Source organism: Herpailurus yagouaroundi, unplaced genomic scaffold (genome assembly GCF_014898765.1).
Source record: "Herpailurus yagouaroundi ecotype Mexico unplaced genomic scaffold, PumYag 193, whole genome shotgun sequence".
NCBI lineage: Eukaryota > Metazoa > Chordata > Mammalia > Carnivora > Felidae > Herpailurus > Herpailurus yagouaroundi.
In genome coordinates, this window is record NW_024412424.1 from 8,326,081 (window position 1) to 8,335,758 (window position 9,678).

Genomic DNA, 9,678 nt, shown 5'->3' on the forward strand with positions numbered 1-9,678 from the left:
CTTGATTGAGCAATACTCATTAACTGCTAGGTAGATTACCTGTGTTGACTGGAGTAAAGCCATTTACAATCAACTTATAAAGTAACAACACTAGTCAGACACAGTCATGAATACCAAAAATGATGTGTTTTGTATGTATAAATATCTATATTTGGGGTGTGGCTATCAAGTAATAAGACTGATTCAATACTTTATAGTCAGCACATTAAAAATCTATTGCCAGAAGACAATGGTCCCATATATATACGAAAAAAATGTCTATATGGAAAAGGCTGTGATTTATTGCAAAGCATGATTATATAGCAAATTCCAAGGAAGGTCAAATAATTTCTAAAACCAAATTTTAAAATTTAATGGCTTAGGCTGAAGATTCAGTTACTTTTTGCAGATCTCAGAAGGATTAGGGGTGGAAGAATGCTTTTCCTTTTTTCTCTTCTTTTTTTCCTTTTTGTGGTGTTTCCCCCTTTTTGACTTATTCTTTTTTTCTTTTTTCTTTTCTTTCTTCTGATATTTTTGTTTCTTTTGTTTTGAAGTGTCCTCTTCAGTGGAACTGGATGAATAAGACCTTTTTCTTTTTTTTTTCAACTTGATTTTCTCTTTGCTTTTTGCTTTTTTCTTCTCCTCTTCTTCATTTACTCTTTTTTCTTGTAATGCCTGCAATTTATTCAGTTCTTCATTCTCTTCATCACTCTCTTCACTACTTGTGCTGCTCACATCCAAAACTATGTCCCTTTTGGGGTCTACTCGGAGAAAATTGCGGCATTCAAATGTCAGATGACCAGGATAGCCACATTTTTTACAGCCTGCCCGGACACTGTCCTTGTTGCAACCTGGGACTGCCATTGCGCTGGTAAGAGGGGTCGCAGGAGCCGTAGGCTTTCGAGAGTACGCTCGCCTCCCGCCTGCCGCGAGGACCACAAACGGCGAGGGCGGCCTCTTCCTCCGACCGGCGCCACCGGACTTCCCTGCCAGTCGGGGAAGGCCTCTCAGCAGCTGGTTTTTAAAGTTGAGGCTCAGAATTTTGTTCTGAGGACTAGTGTTTGTATTAAAAGGTTTAGCAATGATTTTTTTTTTAAAATTTCACATAAAGTAAGATTTACTATTCTATGATATTTTTGTATTACTAGAATTATACTGAAAAGAGTACAACTTTAGAGACACTACGGAATGCTATGTAGGTTCAATATGCTTATACGTGGCATAAGCAAATACAGTGTACTTAATTCAGAAGAATCCTTATGGATTTGAAAAAGTTATGGAAGTAATGCTTGTGAGAGCCTCCTTTTAACTCATACCCCTACACCTTCCTCCCAGATGTATCCCTGTTTCCCCCCTCAGGTAACTGCTGTTGGTGTTTCAGACTCTTTCTATGTGTAGATAAAAATGTACAGATGTACATATTTTTTCACAGTAAGCACTGGAATAATAATTTTAAACACATAGCCTTTATTTTGTACTAGGCACTATTGTTAAGTACTTTACATTTATTAACTTTTTTTTTAAATTTTTTTTAACGTTTATTTACTTTTGAGACAGAGAGAGACAGAGCATGAACGGGGGAGGGTCAGAGAGAGAGGGAGACACAGAATCCGAAGCAGGCTCCAGGCTCTGTGCCGTCAGCACAGAGCCCGATGCGGGGCTTGAACTCACGGACCGTGAGATCATGACCTGAGCCGAAGTCGGCCGCCCAACCGACTGAGCCACCCAGGTGCCCCTATTAACTCTTTTTTTTATGTTTATTTATTTTTGAGACAGAGAGAGAGCATGAACAGGGGAGGGTCAGAGAGAGGGAGACACAGAATCTGAAGCAGTCTCCAGGCTCCGAGCTGTTGGCACAGAGCCTGACGCGGGGCTCGAACTCACAGACTGGGAAATCATGACCTGAGCCGAAGTGGGGTGCTTAACCGACTGAGCTACCCAGGCGCCCCAACATTTATTAACTCTTTAAATCCTCACTGTAATTCCATGAAGTATATATTATTATTAGCCCTGTTTTTAAAGATGAGGAAACGGAGACACGGGAAGGCTAAGCACCTTGCTCAAGGTTATACAACTGGTAAGTGGTAGAGCTAAGATTCAAACCCAGGCATTCTGGTTTTGGAGTCTGCTTCTTCAGCCACTAGCTTTAGTAGGAAGATGCCTATGTCTCTGTGGCCACTAAGTCAGAACAAACCTACTTTTGTCCCAGATCATTGACTTAAGGAAACAAATCTTGGTTTTGTTTTTAAAACCTTTTAGGTAAAAGTTTATTATGTATCATTCGTGTTTTATAGCTGTCATCTTTCCTCTATTCTCATGGTGCTTTTTTGAGGGGGAAAAGGGGTAAATGTCAAATTCCATTTTGAGAATCTGTTTAATGTTATGGACCATTTCTCTTCAGGAACATCCACATATGCAAAAATAAAAGTTTACTAGACATATCGGAGTATTTATGGACTTTAAGCTCATCTTTGGGCTAAGCTGAAGAACCTCTACTTTAAACATTTCAATTTGTCTTTTCTCTCCATAGTATATACATTGTTTTTAGCCAGCTCTTTATGTTACTAATTTACTTCTTTATAGGGTTGTTTCTACTTCTTTTTGTTTCTTTCTACTTACTATTTTGCTATTTTTCTTCTTATTTTAGTATCATTATGTACTCATGGATTTTTATTTATTCCGTATGATATAATTAGTAATTTTGACTGTAATTCTCAAATTGTTTTAATGATTTTTTTAATGTTTGTTTATTTTTGAGAGAGTGCAAGTGGGGAAGGGGGAGAGAAGGGGGATAGAGGATCCAAAAGCAGGCTTAGCCCTGATAGCAGTGAGCCCAGTGTGGGGAGTTGAACTCACAAACTGCGAGATCATGGCCTGAGCGGAAATTGGGCACTCAACTGACTGAACCACCCAGGTGCCCCAAATTGTTCTAATGCTTTTATTTCATTTTTTTAATTTTATTTTTATTTTTTCTTATTTATTTATTTATTTATAATATGAAATTTATTGTCAAATTGGTTTCCATACAACACCCAGCGCTCATCCCAACAGGTGCCCTCCTCAGTACTCCTCACCCACCCTCCCCTCCCTCCCACCCCCATCAACCCTCAGTTTGTTCTCAGTTTTTTTTTTTTTTTTTTTTTTAAGTTTTATTTGTTTTTGGGACAGAGAGAGACAGAGCATGAATGGGGGAGGGGCAGAGAGAGAGGGAGACACAGAATCGGAAACAGGCTCCAGGCTCTGAGCCATCAGCCCAGAGCCCGACGCGGGGCTCGAACTCACGGACCGCGAGATCGTGACCTGGCTGAAGTCGGACGCCTAACCGACTGCGCCACCCAGGCGCCCCTGTTCTCAGTTTTTAAGAGTCTCTTATGTTTTGGCTCCCTCCCTCTCTAACCTTTTTTTTTTTTTTTTTTTTTCCCCTCCTTCCCCTCTCCCATGGTCTTCAGTTAAGTTTCTCAGGATCCACATAAGAGTGAAAACACATGGTATCTGTCTTTCTCTGTATGACTTATTTCACTTAGCATAACAATCTCCAGTTCCATCTGCATTGCTACAAAAGGCCATATTTCATTCTTTCTCATTGCCAAGTAGTATTCCATTGTATATATAAACCACAACTTCTTTATAGAAATGGATTATTTTAAAAAACAATCTGTGACTCTATAACTTTTGGTAGGACTTTATCTGCCTCTAGAAGTGTGTGTATCTGAGGTTGAGGATTTTGAGGTGAAGAGTTAAGATTTATGATTTACTTTTGTATTCTTTGGGAAATTTCTGAAATTTTAGAGAATAAATATGTTGTTTTAGTGAAATTAAATTATAATATGGGTAATGGAAATAAATGAGTTATAGAGCTTATTTTGCGTTTATACAGAAATTCACTTTCAGGTCATGAAAAACTTGTTGAGGGGCACCTGGGTGATTCATTTGGTTGGGTGTCCAACTTTGGCCCAGGTCATGATCTTGTGGTTCGTGAATTTAAGTCCCATATCGCGCTCGCTGCTGCCAGCCCAGAGCTTGCTTCAGACCCTCTGTTCCCCTCTCTCTGCCCCTCCCCTGCCTGCTGCACTCTCTCAAAAATAAATAAAACATTTAACAAAATTAAAAAAAAAAAACAACTTGTTGAGAACTTATTTTGTGTTAGGATGAGCTCCTCTTCTTCAAGAATTCATGGTCACATTTAGTATGTTAAGTACAGTAATTCTGGTATGTCTTATATATTGTGGGTGATACAAGAAAAGTGTTACTATCTTTACTCTTATAAATAATATTCTTTTAATTTGTTAATAATTTTTTTACTTTTAGAGAAAGAAAGTGTGCATGCATGTGAGGGCAGAGGGGCAGAGGAAGAGGAGAGAGAGAATCTTAAGCAGGCTCCATGCCCAGGACAGGGCCCAATATTGGGCATGATCTCATGACTCTGAGATCATGACCTGAGCCAAAATCAAGAGTTGGACATTTAACTGACTGAGCCATCCAGGCACCCTGATAAATAATATTCTTTATTTCAATATGTATTTTGAGCTCCAGATGCAGAAATTCCAGTATTTATTAGGTATCTACATTTGGGTATCTCACCAGCACATCAGCTGCTTGTCCAGATGACTTATGATCCTCCACAGTCTCTTTCAGCCTGTTCTTGTTTTAGTACTTTTTTGCCTCAATAAATGATACCAGTCATATGAAGCTAGAATTTTTCCAGTCCATATTCAGTTAGTCACCAAGTATTAAGGATTCTAAACATCTCTGGGGGTAAGGGTAGCAGGCCACCATTATCTCTTTTTGGATTGCTGGATCAGTGTTTTTGATTGGCCTACCTGCATTCAATTTTGGTATTCTTCTCTACTCCCTTCTCTACACTGTAGCTGCCTGAGTGATTTCACTAAAAACAAATCAGATCTTTTACTCATTTGCTTAAACCCTTTTTAGTGCTTCTCTTAGAGTAACATCCGGATTACTCAAAATGCTTTAACAGCCCCTTGGACTTTGGGCTCCTGCTTACCTCTCTAGCTTCATTCTTTGTCACCAAGTCATTAATCTGCTATATCGAACTTTTAAGTTGCTTAAAATGTTGCGTGTTCTTTCTAGACTCTGGATCTTGGAGATTTGACCCTGGTTTATTTCTCTTAACTAGATAACTGCAAGTCTCACTCTCTCCAACTGTATTCGACCAATCTAACATTTGTTAGTTCTTAAGAAAGTTATGCTTTCTCCTGCTTCTTTGCTCTTTGTGCATGCTGTTCTAACACATTTTTTTTTTCCACCCATTTTTGTCTTATATTCATCCTTCAGTTTTCAGCTTAAGTTTCCTCAAGGAGGCCTTCCTTGTCCCTAGACCAGGTTCAGTTCCTCTGCTCAATGCACACATTGTACTTTTTATGTACTTTAACATAGCTCTCAACACATTGTATAGGGATTGCTTGTTTTTTCTTCTCCACTAAAGTGTGAGCTCTGAAAGGGTGGCAGTGAGGTATTTATTTTTTTACTACTGTATCCTCTGCACCTGGCATCTTGCCAGACATATGGAAAATGCTCAGTGTATGTATTGAATGTTGACCAGTGAGTGACATAATTAACTTTGCTTGGGTAGGTTAGGGAATATTTCAAAGAGAAGGAAATGCATGGGTTGAGGCTGAAAAATGAATAGAACTTTTCAGGAGGTTGGAGAGAGAGTGATGAGAGAAAGGGCATTTTGGAGAACATCATTTACAAAGGAGTAAAGGTATAAAAAAGCATGAAGCATAAGGGAACTGATTGCTCATAGTTCCAACCAGGTCAGGTACAAATTTGAGGAATTGTTGAAAGATGAAGAGATCAAGTCATAGAAGGCCTGATACGCCATATTCATCTGTTGGTATTGGGAACCATTCATGTTAAGGAGGGAATTTTATCATGTGCTAAACTCTTACTGTGTCATGGGATTTTTCTTAAAATATATTATCTCATTTAATGCTTACAACAATCTTTCTGACAACTGAATTTCATCTGGGCTGACTGAAGGCTGCTATCTTATATATCCTGATATATTTGGTGTTTATAATTATATCCTAAGCAGAATCATATTCTTGGAAGTCAGGTTTTATGTATTATGCTTCTCTGTATCCCACAAAAAATTTAGGTCAGTGTTGTTATAGTTTTATCTCTTCCTCCAGTTTTGGTATAGTCTTATCAGTGCTTCTTTTTTTTTTTTTATTTTTATTTTTAAAATTTTTTTTTTCAACGTTTATTTATTTTTGGGACAGAGAGAGACAGAGCATGAACGGGGGAGGGGCAGAGAGAGAGGGAGACACAGAATCGGAAACAGGCTCCAGGCTCTGAGCCATCAGCCCAGAGCCCGACACGGGGCTCGAACTCACGGATCGCGAGATTGTGACCTGGCTGAAGTCGGACGCTTAACCGACTGCGCCACCCAGGCGCCCCTCAGTGCTTCTTTTAAAATGCCTCTCAGTTGAGCACAGCATACCAGATGTAATGTGATCATTTATTTTACAGTAGACTAGAGCTTTTATTGTCTGTGTTCTGTGCCCTGAGCTCTTTGTTGATGAAATTGACAACGACATTGACATTTTTTCTGGAGTAGCCATTTTGTATTGTTTGTTTGTGTTAAGTCACCAAATCTAACCAAGCTTTTCACATGAAGTACTTTTTTTTTTTAACGTAAGCGCTACATCCAACATGGCGCTTGAATTCCAGACCCCGAGATCAAGAGTTTCATGCTGTATCGACTGAGCCAGCCAGGCATCCTGAAGTACTTTTAAGAACTTTTGTATTTGTTTAAGTGATGTTTTGGAGCATAAATTAAGGATTTCCATCTTTCTTCCTTTTAGGGATTTCCATCTTTATTCCTATTAAACTTCATTCTGTTGGTTTTAGCCTTGAATTCTGACTTATTTATCTATTTGGATATCTATCCATCTATCTATATCTACACACACACATGTTTATGTATTTATTTTGAGAGAGAGAGAGAAAGAGCAAGAGCAAGCAAGCATGCTCATGTCCACTAGCAGCGGGAGGGGCAGAGAAAGAGGGAAGAGAGAATCCTAAGCAGTCTCTGCCCTGTCAGCACAGAGCTGGATGTGGGGCCCGAACCCATGAACTGTGAGATCATGACCTGAGCCAAAATCAAGAGTCAGATGCTCAACTGACTGAGCCACCTAAGCACCCCAGATATTTTTTAACTCATATATTTAAATAGCTAATAGATGGCTTAAAAATCTCAAGATATAAAGGGCTATACAATATTGTGGTTTCCCTTGACCACCCAGTCCTTCACTCTTTCCACAGTTGTTCTTTATGTATTCTCTCAGAGTTTCTATATGCATATACAGTATAAGCAAATATTAATGTGTATTCTTATTTTTAAATATTTTTGTGCACATAAAATGCATGTTATACTTACTAAGTGTTTAGCACTCTTCCCTCCTATCCCAACTTAGTGTTTCTTGGAGATATTTCCAAATAGTCCATAGAGAGCTTTCTTATTTTTAAAAAATGTTTATTTATTTTGAAAGAGAGTGGGGAGGGAGCATCAAGAGAGAAGAAGAGAAAGAGTCCCAAGCAGGCTCTGCATTGTCAGTGTGAAGCCTGCCACAGAACTTGATCTCAGGACTGTGAGATCATGACCTGAGCCAAAATCAAGAGTCAGATGCTTAACCCACTGAGCCACCCAGGTACCCTGAGAGCCTCCTTTCTTTTCCTTCCTTCCTTCCTTCCTTCCTTCCTTCCTTCCTTCCTTCCTTCCTTCCTTCCTTCCTTCCTTTTCTTTCTTTCTCTTTTAACTTTTTTTAATGTTTATTTAAGAAAAAAATTTTTAATGTTTATTTATTTTTTCCAACGTTTGTTTTTATTTATTTATTTATTTATTTATTCATTCATTCATTCATTCATTCATTCATTCATTTTTGGGACAGAGAGAGACAGAGCATGAACGGGGGAGGGGCAGAGAGAGAGGGAGACGCAGAATTGGAAACAGGCTCCAGGCTCTGAGCCAGCAGCCCAGAGCCTGACGCGGGGCTCGAGCTCACGGAGCGCGAGATCGTGACCTGGCTGAAGTCGGACGCTTAACCGGCTGCGCCACCCAGGTGCCCCTTTAATGTTTATTTTTGAGAGAGAGAGCTGAGCACGTGTGCACGCACACATGAGTGGGGGAGGGGCAGAGAGGGAGGGAGACCCAGAATTCGAAGCAGGCTCCAGGCTCTAAGCTGTCAGCATAGAGCCCCACGTGGGGCCCGAACTCACGGACTGTGAGATCATGACCTCAGCCAAAGTCGGATGCTCAACCCACTGAGCCACCCAGGCGCCCCTAATGTTTATTTTTGAGAGAGAGAGAGAGAGAGAGAGAGAGTGAGTGAGCACAGGTGAAGGGCAGAGAGAAAGAGGGAGACACAGAATCTGAAGCAGGCTTCAGGCTCTAAGCTGTCAGCAGCACAGAGCCTGACACAGGGCTCGAACCCATGAACCATGAGTTCATGACCTGAGCCAAAGTCAGACGTTTAACCAACCAAGCCACCCAGGTGTCCCTCTTTTTTTTTTTTTTTTTAATGCATGGCATCTTTTTCTTTCTTTCTTTTTTTAAGTTTATTTTTGAGAGAGAGAGAGTGCATGAATGTGCAAGTTGGGGAGGGGTAGAGAGAGAGGGAGAGAGAGAGGATCCCAAGCAGGTTCTGCACTATCTATGCAGAGCCTGATGTGGGGCTCAAACTCACGAAGTGTGAGATCATGACCTGAACAGAAATCAAGAGTCAACTGAGCTACTAGGGTGCCCCAAAAGTTTTTGTATTTTTAAAATGTGCAGGGTATTCTAGTTTATGGATATGCCATAATCCATTAATCAGTCCTTTATTAACAGATATTTGAACTATTTACATTTTTCACTAATCTGTGTTATAGGGATTGACCTTGAATGTACTTGTCAACCTTCATTTACACTTGTGCAAGTGTATCTGTAGGATAGACCATAAATGTTAGAGATGTTAAGTCTGTGGGTAAATGCATTTGCCCTTCAGTGGTGGTTAACATTTTTTTCTATATAGATCTTGCATTATTTTCTAAGTTTTCTAAGTTTGTTCCTATTTATCCTTTTGTTTGCTGTTGTAAATGAGATCTTTTTTATTGTATTTCTATTGATTGTATATGTTTATTTATATTTGTGTATATATACACATATGGACACAATTTTAGTCTTATTTTCATTTTGTTTTTTTAGTTTATTTTGTTGGTTTTCTGAGTATGTAAAATCACTTACAGAATAGATTTTCTTGTTTTCCCATACCAAATTTTATTTTATTTTTTATTTATTTTTTTAAATTTGGGAGAGAGAGAGAGAGGGAGGGAGGGAGGAAGGGAGGAAGGAACAGAGAGAGAGGGAGAGAAAGAATCCCAAGCAGGCTGCACGCTTTTCACGCAGAGTGCAACATATTTTATCCATATTTCTGCTTTATTAAATTTATTTAATGTTTATTGTCAGTTCTTTTTGTGAAGTTTTCTCAGAATTTCATCCTCTGATACTTTCCTCAGCAAAGAATCATGGACAAGAATTTTTGGTTGTTTAGAACACATTTGTAACTTTTATACTTTAACTTTGTACTTTAAGGACACCTTGGTGGCATAGAACATACTTTGCCTACACTTTATTTCCTTTAGTTTCTCTTTCTTTCTTTCTTTCTTTCTTTCTTTCTTTCTTTCTTTCTTTCT

General features: G+C 39.1%; 1 protein-coding gene across 1 annotated transcript; it reads right to left on the minus strand.

Moving 5' to 3' along the window:
• Window positions 1-257: 257 nt before the first annotated feature.
• Window positions 258-979, minus strand: LOC121011255 (protein SREK1IP1). Its single transcript, XM_040445499.1, has one exon. It carries the CDS (start codon window positions 841-843, stop codon window positions 376-378), a length of 468 nt encoding a protein of 155 aa, XP_040301433.1. The 5' UTR covers window positions 844-979; the 3' UTR covers window positions 258-375.
• Window positions 980-9,678: the final 8,699 nt, after the last annotated feature.

What these genes read in the sequence shown, in the direction of transcription:
- LOC121011255 (XM_040445499.1), bottom strand. Translation starts at nt 843, where the DNA reads ATGGCAGTCCCAGGTTGCAACAAGGACAGTGTCCGGGCAGGCTGTAAA.